The sequence below is a fragment of the Notolepis coatsorum genome, assembly GCF_963971535.1.
Source record: "Notolepis coatsorum genome assembly, chromosome: 13".
NCBI classification, from domain to species: Eukaryota; Metazoa; Chordata; class Actinopteri; order Aulopiformes; family Paralepididae; genus Notolepis; species Notolepis coatsorum.
This window is the reverse complement of record NC_140177.1, coordinates 18,919,931-18,934,388: the sequence shown is the minus strand read 5'-3', so window position 1 is coordinate 18,934,388 and position 14,458 is coordinate 18,919,931. Positions and strand designations below refer to the sequence as shown.

Sequence of the window (14,458 nt, the reverse complement as noted above, 5' to 3'; positions counted from 1 at the left end):
ACCAGTCCCCCAAAGAAAACTTGCACTACCTTTGATTTTTTTCCCTTCTGCCAAATCCAACCTGAGGCATTGCACATGCAACCTAACGGTACAAATTGACACATGCTAGATCGGATCACACAGAGAGAGAGAGAGAGAGAGAGAGAGAGAGAGAGAGAGAGAGAGAGAGAGAGAGAGAGAGAGAGAGAGGGAGAGGGAGAGGGAGAGGGAGAGGGAGAGGGAGAGGGAGAGGGAGAGGGAGAGGGAGAGCGAGAGCGAGAGATAGATAGAAAGAGAGAGCGAGAGAGGAGGGGAAAGTGTCCCATCAACCCTGAGCAAAAGAGTGTGAATAAGGAAGAGATTAGAGAGGTGGAGAGGAGACCACATTATTCCATTAGGAAGGAGGAGTCGTTGCACGAAAGCAGAGAGACTGAGGATCCAGCAATAAGAGCAGGCAGGAAGGAGACAGTGAAGGACACAAGAGAGGGGTGGTAAGGAGGGGGGAGGGAGGTTATTATCACCCTGGTTATAAAATGCAGTAGGACAATCTGCTACCTGGGTTGACAGCTAGCGCTCATGCCAGTGGATTTCTGAGCGCATTTCTCGGAATAAAACCACAAGCTGTTAATGTACTGAATGCTGCTGCAAATACACTTCAAATTAACACATTGGTTGCTTTGTTTCAGGGGAAGTGCTTCTCTTCATGCGCCCTCGGTTATTAGGCTGATGGCATGCAATTACCACACTTGCACAGTGGCGAACCTTGTTGGTGGCAGCCATTATCATGCTGTCTAAGTGGAGAGTTCCCCCTCGCCGAGATGTCACAAACACTAGATGTTATATACTGTATACTTCTATATACACCCTGCATATACTGCATACTACTCTGTATGATGGCATGTACAGTAATGCTGTATATCTACCCACATCTGTCTGTATATAATAATTTGTACATGTCTGGAGATATCTATATCTGTACATATCCCTTACCTGCTCTTCTACTAGTTACGCTGCTGGCCAGTACGACTTAGTATCATAGTGTCTTAGGTAACCTAAGATATGTATACCTTAGTATACCTGTATCACTGTACATATTAATACTACAACTCTGTATATACATGTGATTAGCACTAGTACTCAGTAGTACTAATTTATATATTTTATACCCAGTTTAATCACCTGTACATTGTATATTACTATTGCACTTTACTGTTACATTTGCACTCTGGTTGGATGCAAAACCTCTTTCATTTGTACTGTACATGTGCTGTATGATGACAATACATTTGAATCTAATCGAATCGAAGTACTCTTACTAGTTACGCTGCTGGCCAGTATGACTTACTACCATAGTGTCTTTATACCTGTATACATATGATTAGGACATTTGCACTCTGGTTGGATGCAAAAGCTCTTTCCGTTGTATTGTACTTGTTTTGTATGATGGCAATATGTTTGAATCTAATCTAATTCAACTAACCCTACACACACACACACACACACACACACACACACACACACACACACACACGCACACACACAGACAGACAGACAGAGAGAGAAGCTGAAAATATTAGTGAGAACTGGAGAGTGCAAAGAACAGGATGTGAGAGAGATAAAAAAAGGGGGGGGGGGGTGGGAGATGTGAACGTCTGGTGAGTGACAGCCGACAGACGCCAGGTTGCACAAACCCCGCCCCCATGGCTATTTTCTTTTTTCAGAAGCATCAGGGCTCAGTTCTTGAAGATGCAGCTCCACTCATACTCACTTCACTGGGGGATATAGTCCCTGCTCCCGGGCCTGAGTCTGTACCATGTAGCTTCTAATGAGAGATAAACAAAAAGGGGGAAAAGGAGCCGCATGGTTCGGGTTTAGGCAGAACCAACATGGCTGCCGGGACGGGTTTCCCAGCGGCGGTTAGCATGGAGCAGTACGGTTCAGTGAGGTATAAAAACACACACAGGGTCACTGATTGGCTCATGGCTGTTTGGGGGGAGAGAAAACTGTTAACGGGTGTTAAGAAACAACAGAAAAACACAAAGGAAAACACCAGGAATTGATCAAATTAAGACTTTTACCCTACCCTTCCACATCAGGTCAGCCCAGACCCTTGAGGTCTTTAAGTCCCAGCTTAAGACTGATCTATTCTCCCTGGCCTTTGACCAGAGCTGAGCTTGCCACAGAGGTTGTTACTTGTATGCCTTATTTTGTATTCTACTGCACTTTTCTTTCTTTTATTTCTATCTGGACCCCTGCACTTATTTGTATTTGCACTTTTATATTTAGTATATGTATTGTATATGTATTTTTTCTTTGCTCTATGCTTTTATCTGTGAAGCACTTTGGTACAGTCACAACTGTTGTAAATGTGCTATATAAATAAAGTTGATTATGATCACAGATTGTTGTGGTAAGTAGAGCACTTGTCTGCTAATCTGAAGGTTCCAGGTTCGATTCCCTCTCCTCCCGGGCAGCGTGTCGAAGCAAGACACTGAACCCCTAATTGCTCCCGATGAGCAGGTCGGCACCTTGCCGTCAGTGTGTGAATGTGTGAGTGAATGTGAGGAACACAATTTGAAAGTGGTTTGGATAAAATAATGAGACAATGCAGCATTTATTTTTTTCAAACAAAATACAAACGCTGCAATTTTCGCAGCGTATTCTGACTCCGACCGAATAACGAGAGAGAGCAAGCGAATCCGCTCGGTGATGAATGGGGCTGATGATGTGTCTTTCTCGAGATTTGTGTCCGTTTTGATGGACAGAAAAGGGTGAACTCCTGGAACTGACAGATATGCTACCGTCGTTTCTGCTAAGGTACGTTTGCGTTAGGTTCTAGTTTTAAAATAACCCAACGCACATGGTAGAGCTTTGATCAGGGACAAAAAAGTAGGTAGGTTCTGTCCAAGCCCGAATTTCCATATATATTTATAAATATATGTTCATATATATACAGTATATATATTAGTGCTGTCAGGCGATTAAAAAAATGTATCCAATTAATTACAGGATTAAATTAATCACATTTTAATCGCATAACCATTTTAGGCCTGATATTTTATATTCTATAATCATATTTCAAATTGCATGTGTCCGGATGGCAGAATTCAGTACTGTATCTACAAAACCTTCTGTTTAATCATCTTCCCTTTATTCATTTGCTTAGATTTTTCAGGTCTGGAAAATGTTAGCATGGTGTTATTCAGTCAAAAAATATATATAATAATAATAATAATAATAATTTAATTGATATTCTCATTTGGTTCATTACAATTTACTCTATCCTAGTAACAGACACAGTATTTCTGACACTGGGAATACATTCCCTGAGATCCATAGATGTCCCTAGAATCAGATACCAAGAACATGGTATCAACATGGTAATAAATGGACCATTTAAAAAACAAAAAAATTGTAAATGTTCATTCTACGTTCTTATGGAATGAACAAGATTAAAAAATATATATATATTTATATATATATATTTTTTAATTAATTTTGAGTTAATTTTCATGATGTGATAATTTGCTGTGTAATTTATTAATCTAATTAACGCGATAAACTGACAGCCCTAATATATATATATATATTACAAGCTAAAATACATCACAGGGTCATAATGTTGCCCAAACTGGCCGAGGTAGCAGACCCTGCTTGTTCATCAGACAGTGACTGTGTATGTGCCAGAATTGTATTCTCTCTCTGTCCGACTCTCTACACCAGTGAAATGGACCATGTTTAAATTTATTGAAATAACACCAATATCGTGACCTTTCAAATTGGCCCTATATTTTGTTTTCAGAGCTGTCATGGATGAAAAGCTAGCTTCACACAGATACTGTATGTGGTGCTGAATGGTATCAACACCTTAACTGCTGCATCATGAGATACTTGGTGGGCCATGAGATGAGATACTTGGTACTCAGCACCACACTCTGAAACTAGCTCTCTAGGTGGTATCAGATGAGATTTCAAAGAGTTCTTCCAAGAGTTTGGATGGAGATGTGTCAGGAAGCTTTGTCTCAATGTTGTCTGTAAAGTTTTTTTTTATCCAGAGTAACTTGGTGATCCTTTTCTGTGTTTTATTAAATAATGATTTTCAGATTTTGAGAAATGGTATTTTCATGGAGAACAGTGCAGCTGCAACAGATAGCACTTTAGTGATAATTTTCTGTAATACATTTTTTTTATTTATTTTTTTATAAATCTCAAGGCCCCCCCTGTCATGCCTCTGCGCCCCCCCTGGGGGGCGCGCCCCCCACTTTGAGAAACACTGCTCTACACAGTGAGCTGCTGAGTGTGTAAGGCAGCTGGGCGCTGTCCATAGTGCTGAACTGAGAGCCAGTAATACCTTCCCTGTGGTAGGATAAGCTATTAATTGTGTTGATTGTTGTACTGGATTGAGGCCCATAGACAATTTGTTAGTACTTTCATTCCGTTTGGGTGCCAGACATTCTTGCACTATTCTTAAACTCGCTGGATGATTTGAACTCAAGTTTTATATTTGTGTTAATAAGTTGTTATTGTTGTACATGTTTTGTTATTTGTTTCTGCAACAGCAGCGACTACATAAACTCATTTAGAGCTGGCACAGCTACCTCCAAGCTCTACAACATGATTTATAAATGAGTGTATCGGTCTGTGAAGGCAGACACTATGACTGCTGCTGTGACCTCACGTCACCCTTCCCCGAACTGTGAACGCTAAAGACACTTTAACTGCTCTCGCATAAGAGATTTTCTTAAGAGTTTAGTATTTCTGTTGACCTTTAAGCTCTAAAGCCCAAGATTTATTTCACGTCACAAATAGATCATCAATACAGTCCATATTAAGTGATGTTGTGTTTCTTTTTCAAATGTAGCCAAGAGTAAAGACCCTAACCCTATCAAAACAGCAGTCAAAGTATATATTTTTTGCACTACCTATCTTTGTGAAAGTGGCTTCTCAGCTCTGGTCCAGCTGAAGACAAAGCAGAGGAACAGATTGGACATTGAGCATGACCTCAGAGTTGCTTTGTCTACCATCACCCCAGACTTTGAGACTCTTGTCAGGAGCAAACAACATCCCCAGTTATCCCATTAGTTCCCTGCATGTTAAGCTAAGAAGTCTGCTAAGAAGGATATATTATTATTATTATTATTATTATTATTATTATTATTATTATTATTATTATTATTATTATTATTATTATTATTATTATTATTATTTCATTGTGTTTTTAGCCCTAGTTGCACTTTTGTTGCAACCCCAGTTATCCCATTAGTTCCCCCAAACTTAGGTATGTTATGTTATGTTAAGCTAAGAAGTCTGATAAGAAGCATATTATTTATTATTTTATTTCATTGGGTTTTTAGCCCTAGTTGCACTTTTGTTGCAACCCCAGTTATCCCATTAGTTCCCCCAAACTTAGGTCTGTTATGTTAAGCTAAGAAATCATATATTATTATTTTATTTCATTGGATTTTTAGCCCTAGTTGCACTTTTGTTGCACTTTTTTGTGTTTATTTCATGTTTTTAACAGTGCATGAAAGATTGTGTATTACTGCAAAAAAACTAATTTGAAATAAATCATAGTGGTTAAAAAATTTGGGTCGCGACTTAATGACTAAGGAAAATGTTGGGTCCCGAGGCTAGACCAGTTGAGAACCACTGATTTAGACGAGAGGACATGACGCCGTCATGATATCGTTGTAGTACTAAGAAAGAGGAGACCCAGGGTCGAACAAACCTTGTTATTACCATAAAATACAACATATATTTCTTCTTTACCTTTCTGTGAAAGTCTAGGAAAAAAATGCCATCCGGTGAAAATGGCGGAGCTATGGACATTATACAAAAGTAACTGTATTTACAGTAGATTTCATTCACAGTCTTTGCTGCCCTGTAATGGGCGCCTGGTGGTACTAAATCCAGATTTAGCTCCGCCATTGGAAAAAGGAGATTTGGCGGAATCCATAGATTTATGACATGGCCATAATAAGGTAATTTATAGGCCTGATATTATATATTCATATTTCAAATTGCAAAATGCAAAATGCAGTACTGTATCCACAAAAAAACCTGTAAATCATCTGCCCTTTGTTCATTTGCTTTGATTTTTTATTTATCAAAATGTTTCACTTTTGGTCAATGTTAGCATGGTGTTATTCACCATCAAAGATGGGGGGGGGGGAAATACCATAATAATAATTGATATTCTCCTTTGGTTCATTACAATTTACTCAAGCGTAGTAACAGACACAATATTGGGAATACATTCCCTGAGGTCCATAGATGACCCTGGATACCAAGAACATGCAAATGGACCTTGGAGACGTGGAGCAATTTTACATTTACTTGGGTATGTACTTTTAGGCAAATTTTCAGAAAATATGGCTTGGGCTTAAGAGGTTAAACAACTGCCCGTTTAGAAGTCGCACTCCTAATAAATAAATAGTTGTTCATTATACTGTGAATCTCTCGAGATCTCGAGGTGTAGCCAGCGATCGCAAGCCCTCCCCTATCCCCACTCAACTCCGACCGACACGTCGGACCAAAAACAAAACTAATTTAAACCAAGTGCAATACCAAGCGGGCGAGAGTTCTTTTCACTGATGATTAGCTATCGGTCGCAGACACTGTGGAGGAAGGATGGGTCGACATAACCTGGTTTCACTGGAAGGAAGACCTTTAGCTCACATAACGAATCAACCCCCTTGAAATATCCCTTCTGCGTAACACAGCCTCACGCACCTGTGAGCTGAGTTGAGTTTTGATCCAGTTGAAGTAGTAGTTGAGGTCGCTGCCCTCCATGAGGTCGCGTCCCCAGGCAGCCAGCTTGGCGATGATCCTGGCAGCCTGGAGGAGCAGGGAGAGACGAGAGGGTCACGACCCCCCGGAGGACAGAAGGCATATTACACACAACACTGTCCTCACTGTGGCTGGTGGAAACATTTCACACTCTTGGGTGTAGGTGAGACTATATCGACGGCTAGGATCTCCTAGGAGGCCCTTTAGGTTCGTTCTGAGAGACTGCTGTGAGGGCAGCAATCAACATAATGTAGAGACATTAATCATTTACAGTATGCAGAGATGCAAGCAATGATGATCATTTTCTTTTCTGTAAAGTTGAAGCAGAGTTTAGAAAAGAGCGTGAAGGTTAATAGTAAAGCAAAACCAATCTCTCCCCATCGAGTAGAAAAAAGCCAGAGGCTACAGTAAACCTTTCCATTTCCAGTTGCTCTGTGATTAAGATCTCCCATAATTCATTGTGATCTGATAAATCTGATAAGATATTCCTTTATTGATCCCCTTGGGGAAATGTGGGTGTCATAGCAGCATGGGGGAGGGGGGTACAGGTATGGGCAGGTAATAGAAGAAATAAATGTCTATCGGTAGAGATTTTCCTCTATTGTTTCCATCGCCATTATCGCAAAAAGAAAAAGCAGCAGAACTGCTTTATGGCAGTATTTTACAGCATTTGGACCCTGCTTTACATCCTTCTGTGCGTGACACAGAAATAATCTCCCCACAACACAGAACAGGACTCAGCCCAACTAAGACAAGATGAGGAACTTGTACCTAAAAAGTGTGTGGGGGGGGGGGGGGCTTCTGTAATTTGGTTGTGGTTTGCTATGCATTTAGCTATGATGCCCCTCTAGCTCATGGAATGAACTCCAGCAGTCCTTAAAGCCTGAGATTCTCCCCTCTGTTGCAGAGAAACCTTCATTTTAATTGATTGTTATCCTTACTTATGCTTGCTGTGTGATTTGATATGCCTTTATCTTTTTTTGCTCAACTCTATCTTTTGCTCAACTCTGTATGCTTTGCTTAAAGGGGAGATGAAGCATAGCGATAAACACATAGTCATAGCATCAAATTAGTATTTAGATAAACCACAGAAAAAATCACGTTATAAAAATAAGGCGTTTCTAAGAAAAAACTATTTGTAATGTCCATTTATGTAGCATTTATGAACATGTGCGCCGCCATTTTGTTGCTGAGGTCACGGTGTTGGTTTGGTGTATACACTTGCTTGTTAGCTGCATAGTAAACATCGACTGTCGGGTCAGTCAAATGTTGCCTACCAAACAACGGGACCGCGGTGGTTCTTTTTGTATTGTTCCTGGCTGTTCAAACTAATTTTACCATGTAAAAGAGAGAGGAAAGTTGGTTAATTTCCACAAACTACCAGTGAAAAAAACAGTGTTGTTGGCACGTTGGCTCAGGCTGGCTGCACTCAGGCGGTGCGATCAGCCTGTTGGACAGGGAATGAAGATCCCCAGAGAACACTTCATTGCCTCGGATTATGTTGTTGGGGGTGGGAGGTTTGTCCAGAAGACCACTTATCAGCTGAAGCCTGATGCGGTTCCCTCGGTCTTCGACAGACAGACCGGCGCAGGCAGTTCAGCGTCGGGAGCATTTAGCCTGCTGGCTACCTAGCTCCAGTTCAACCAGCCGAGCGTCGGGACCATTTAGCCTGCTGGCTACCTAGCTCCAGTTCAACCAGCCGAGCGTCGGGACCATTTAGCCTGCTGGCTACCTAGCTCCAGTTCAACCAGTAGCCGGTACCTGGCTGGTGCTAACTAACTGGCCATCGCTCCGGGAGCTAACGCCGGTACCCGGCAGGTGCTAACTAGCTAGCCATCGCTCCGGGAGCTAACGCTGGTACCCGGCTGGTGCTAACTAGCTAGCCATCGCTCCGGGAGTTAACGCCGGTACCCGGCTGGTGCTAACTAGCTAGCCATCGCTCCGGGAGCTAACGCTGGTACCCGGCTGGTGCTAACTAGCTAGCCATCGCTCCGGGAGCTAATGCTGGTACCCGGCTGGTGCTAACTAACTAGCCATCGCTCCGGGAGCTAACGCCGGTACCCGGCTGGTGCTAACTAGCTAGCCCTCGCTCCGGGAGCTAACGCTGGTACCCGGCTGGTGCTAACTAGCTTGCCATCGCTCCGGGAGCTAACGCCGGTACCCGGCTGGTGCTAACTAGCTAGCCATCGCTCCAGGAGCTAACGCTAGGTAGCCAGCAGGCTAAATGGTCCCGACGCTCGGCTGGTTGAACTGGAGCTAGGTAGCCAGCAGGCTAAATGGTCCCGACGCTCGGCTGGTTGAACTGGAGCTAGGTAGCCAGCAGGCTAAATGCTCCCGACGCTGAACTGCCTGCGCCGGTCTGTCTGTCGAAGACCGAGGGAACCGCATCAGGCTTCAGCTGATTAGTGGTCTTCTGGACAAACCTCCCACCCCCAACAACATAATCCGAGGCAATGAAGTGTTCGCTGGAGATCTTCATTCCCTGTCCAACAGGCTGATCGCGCCACCTGAGTGCAGCCAGCCTGAGCCAACGTGCCAAGAACACTGTTTTTTTCACTGGTAGTTTGTGGAAATTAACCAACTTTCCTCTCTCTTTCACACGGTAAAATTAGTTTGAACAGCCAGGAGCAATACAAAAAGAACCACGCGGTCCCGTTGTTTGGTAGGCAACATTTGACTGACCCGACAGTCCATGTTTACTATGCAGCTAACCAGCAGTGTATACACCAAACCAACACCGTGACGTCAGCAACAAAATGGCGCCGCCCATGCCGAAAACAGGGAAATTATATTTGATTTTCCAGACAAATAAGCAGGATTTCACATTTTATTATAGGACCCTGTCTTACACAAGGTACACAACAAACAAACTAGGATCACATTGTTCACTGCTTCATCTCCCCTTTAACTGTATGCACACTCGACGTGATTGTAAATGAGGGACACCTCAGTTGCCTTTTTCGAGTTTAAATAAAGGTTTGAAATTAAATCTGACACCGAGCAGAAACCTGTACTTTGCTGCAGACCGGGTCCTACATGAACCTCCAACACAACAGAGCCCTTTTCTACCACCTGACGTTACAGAAGAACCCAGAGAGCCATAACAGGGAGAGCCAGAACAGGGAGAGCCAGAAGATGCACAGCTACACAGAAGAAGGCAGAGAGGCAGAACAGGGAGAGGCAGAAGACGCACAGCTACACGGAAGGCAAGTGTTGAAAATCACTGTTCAACGTACAACTTCCGAATAAAAAGGAGAAAAGAGAAAGTGTTCATTTGCATTAGTTCACAGGATTATCACACAGTAGTCATGAGGCGTGTGGTTATTTTTCTAAAGACAATTCCGTTGAATTTACAGAAAACGTACTATATCGTGACATCTATCGTTATCGGGATATGAAATTACCCATGCCGTGACAGGAGATTTTGTCCATATTGCGCAGCCCTAGGAGAGAGATAGCACAACCTTCAATTTAAGAACTATATATTTGTATATACAATCAAAACTCTTCATACATGTTCATACTTCACTGTTCATTCTCTTTGCACATTACTGCTCAATTGCACGCTGCATGTCAATTGGAGTTACAATGTGCAAGTTATGTCCAGTCAAAGTAGTACATCTTGACCTTCGATTATAGCGCCGCCATTTTGGACCGATTAGTGTATGCTAGTCTTCTTGCACGTGTCATTTTTTTAGAATATTAAATGAGCTAACGTGTGTCAGAACCAAGCATTTCACTGTAATGTACATGTATTTATACATGACAAATAAAAGCAAACTTGAGGTTTGGTGCAAATCGGATAAATGGTTTACATGTAACGTTTCACTTCCTGTTTGACGTGTCTTTCCCCAAATTCGATTTGTGGCGGTCATACTCTTTGGCCTAACAACTTTCCGAAATTTCACAATGAAAGACGTTGGTCTACACTGCCCTGCAGAAGCTAACCGCAGCAACTATGCAAACAGTGAAACTGAGAAAAATGGCTTTAAAGTTCTTCGACTATCCAGTGATTTTGTAGTTCCTGCCATTCTTTATACCCTGGTACACTGATATCTATCATTGTGGCAAATTTCATGTCTCTTATCGCGTACATGGCCAGAAGAGAGAGAGCGAGACGATGTTACGCCCTTTAATCCTACAGCTTGTTCAAATCTGCACACTGAAAGAGAGATACGTTGCCCATTCTATCTGTGGTGGATTTAAATAGATACCGCAATCTCTTTATTGGCATAATCGCATAACCTTATAAACCAATCAGAAAGTGTCCCTATCTTACTGCTTCTTTCCACTCCATTGTCCATCTCCGTTTGCCGTCATAAGGCCGTGTTGCGAATTCAAATAAATATTCATGAGGTTCCTTAAGAGCCTTTTCGAAAAGTCCCTAGTTTACTGCTAATCGCAAGTGTGCATCTGGGTGAGAGAGTATACACTATAGAGAGAGAGAGAGCCTATGTTACCCCCTACCTACAGCTTGCTCAAGTCTGCATACCGAAGACATTATGAAGAGAGAGATGGATACCTTACTCCATCTATTTGAATGGTTTCAAACAGCAATTATTCCCCTAGCATAAGTTTATAAACCCATCGAAAAATACCACCCACCTTAATGCTTCTTGTCATCCCGTCTATCTCCGATTGCTGTCATAATGCTGAACTGCTCATGGAGAGAGGAGCACTATTCCCTCTTTATTCACATAATTAGCAAACAGAGAAGTGTCCTCTCTCTTCACCTGGTAGAAACACACCAAGTGTCCTCTCTCTTCACCTGGTAGAAACACACCAAGTGTCCTCTCTCTCTTCACCTGGTAGAAACACACCAAGTGTCCTCTCTCTTCACCTGGTAGAAACACACCAAGTGTCCTCTCTCTCTTCACCTGGTAGAAACACACCAAGTGTCCTCTCTCTCTTCACCTGGTATAAACACACCAAGTGTCCTCTCTCTCTTCACCTGGTAGAAACACATCAGGTGTCCTCTTCACCTGGTGCAACAAAGTTCTATTTTTATTTTGCAGTGAAAGCTTGGGGCCAGTGCGTGCATGTGTTTTCGTGTTCAAGGTTAAACTATTGTGCAACCTTATGGGCCGTACTTAAATAAATTACTTATTTGGAACGTACCCTTGTGTTTGCTATTTGATTGAAATTATGTTTTTATAAGTAGCAGGAAATTACAGCAAATGGATTTCTTTATTGCAAATGTTGTTTGCCTCCGGGACCACCACCTAGTTGAGACTCGGCACCATCCTGGGGGAAGTCCTGGTAATAATACTTAAAGAGCAGGAGTGAGAGTCCTTCAAAGTGCTGTGTCACAGTCTTGGGGTCACAATTGGGGCTACCCTGCTGGTAGCATCTGCCAGGCCTTCATTAAGCTGCGGGTGCCCGGCGCTGTTACTCAACTACGTTGGGTGGTCGTTGTTGATTTGGAAAGATTTGTTATCCTTCTAATTGCCTGTTTTCAAAAGGGAAAGGGGAGGGTTGCTTTGAGAGAAAGTATTGATGTGCAGAGCCATGATTAGAAGCAAGACATAAGGCGCTCTCCTTTAACGATGCATGTGTCACCAAGGCTTTTTATATGACAGTAGAATAAGTATTTATTAAAAAAGCATGATAAGTATGATATAAAGTATGATAAGAGCTTGAAATAAATAGCAAATAATAATAGTCCGTCATCCTCCCATAGTCCTAATTAACCCATCTGAAACCCCGCCCTCTTTTCTGGATCCTCCAATCACAGCCCTCTAGATGATGTGGAGCCACTCACCATGTGGACGGTGAAGAGGTCCTGACGGTTCAGCATGGGCAGGAAGTAGGACCAGGCCGTGTTCTTGGTCTTCTTGGCGTAGTCGAAGAAGATGCTCACTCTCTGGTGGTTCTCCTGAGTGACCATTTCCCAGAACAACTATGATGCTTGATTGAAACACGGTAAAACTTCATACAAAAAAAAGGCCATGACACTGAATCCTCAGAATCTTTAAGCTTTAATACTTTCGTTCGCCTACGTCGCCTGATAAAGGAATCGATGCGTGATGACCACGACAACAACAACAAAAGGAGCTGAAAAGGTTTTCCACTTTTACATTTAGTCATTTAGCTTTAGTGTGTAGTGTGTGTTCCTGTAGTGTGTGGTCTGCAGTGTGCGGTGTGTAGTGTGTGTTCCTGTAGTGTACGGTGTGTAGTGTGTGTTCCTGTAGTGTGGTGTGTAGTGTGAGGTGTGTAGTGTGTGTTCCTGTAGAGTGTAGTATGAGGTGTGTAGTGTGTTCCTGTAGTGTGAGGTGTGTAGTCTGTGTTCCTGTAGTGTGTTCCTGTAGAGTGTGGTGTGTGTGTGTGTGTGTGTCAGGGTTTCCGTTGTCCGGTAATTACCGTTTTTTTTACCGGGGAAATCTGTTGAAGTCCGACATATTTAAATATCTCCGGTCATAATGTCCTGTGAAAATAATTCCCTCTAAGCACAATTTGAATTGTATTAAAATAGTTACATTTGTTTCATTGTTGCTTCACCAAGCAGGTCTAATAATGACAACGATGTGTGTTCCTATATCATATCACGCGCACAGCAAGTTTGCAGCGCGACCTGTGGTTTGCTGATGAGAATGGCGGGGCGGGAGCTTGGTGCTGGATTAGCGAGAATAAACTGACCGGAATTTCTCAAATTTGTCCGGGAGATTGAAATCTTCCAGGACACGGAGACCGGCAACAATATTTTCTAACGGAAACCCTGGTGTGTGTGTGTGTGTGTAGTGTGAGGTGTATAGTGTGAGGTGTATAGTGTGTGTGTGTGTGTGTGTGTGTGTGTGTGTGTGTGTGTGTGTGTGTGTGTGTGTGTGTGTGTGTGTGTGTGTGTGTGTGTGTGTTTAGTGTATGTGTGTAGTGTGAGGTGTGTATAGTGTATGTGTGTAGTGTGAGGTGTGTATAGTGTATGTGTGTAGTGTGAGGTGTGTAGTGTGTGTGTGTGTAGTGTGTGTTCCTGTAGTGTGTGTGTGTGTGTAGTGTGAGTCCACACTGTACCTGCAGGGTGTCATCTATCAGCGTCAGGATGTACTGGACCGTCTGCTCCTTGGAGATGTGAGCCATCAGGTTCAGGAAGGTCTTCGCACACTGAGCGCAGAACAACACACATTACTGTCGTTCTCTGAGCAGTTTTACCTTTCTGGGAGTAAATTACTTTTGCCCCAAGAGATGGCACTTTGAGAACGCTCGGGGTGAGATGAGGGAAATAGACTAATATAGAATATTCAATGGTATTTGTGTAGTAGATGTCTTCAATGGAGCGTATCGGAGAATAACCAGTGGTATTAAAGCCTGTGGAGGCTCTCTGTTCACACCTTCCTCTTCTCTCACACCTCACCTTACTCACCTCCTCGATCCAACCAGCCTCCAACCCCCTTCTAGGGCTGGGCGATTAATCGATTTAATTGATTAATTCGAATTCATGATTTAGGACGATTTTTTTGTATGAAAATCGATTATCACAAAAATGCACTTTATTAATCCCAATGGAAATTCATTCTTGTTTGATGATCAAGAGGCACCTTTTATTTGTTTTAAGTGAAGTTTGGTGAAAAACCAAGTTATTGCACTATTAATCCCAATAGCGACATTCATCTTTGTTTGATCAAGAGTGACCTTTTATATATATATATATATATATATATATATATATATATATATGGATGCTCGATATTGGCTTTTT

General features: G+C 42.5%; 1 protein-coding gene across 1 annotated transcript in view; it reads right to left on the bottom strand.

Moving 5' to 3' along the window:
* The window catches only part of atp6v1h (ATPase H+ transporting V1 subunit H), a 121,897-nt gene that overhangs the window by 93,066 nt on the left and 14,373 nt on the right, over positions 1–14,458 (bottom strand). The window contains exons 4-7 of the mRNA XM_084327963.1: positions 13,774–13,863; positions 12,530–12,643; positions 6,712–6,816; positions 1,748–1,801 (exon numbers count right to left, since the gene is read on the bottom strand). Of these exons, the coding sequence (XP_084184089.1) occupies positions 1,748–1,801; positions 6,712–6,816; positions 12,530–12,643; positions 13,774–13,863 (363 nt within the window). The remainder of the gene's footprint in view (positions 1–1,747; positions 1,802–6,711; positions 6,817–12,529; positions 12,644–13,773; positions 13,864–14,458) is intronic.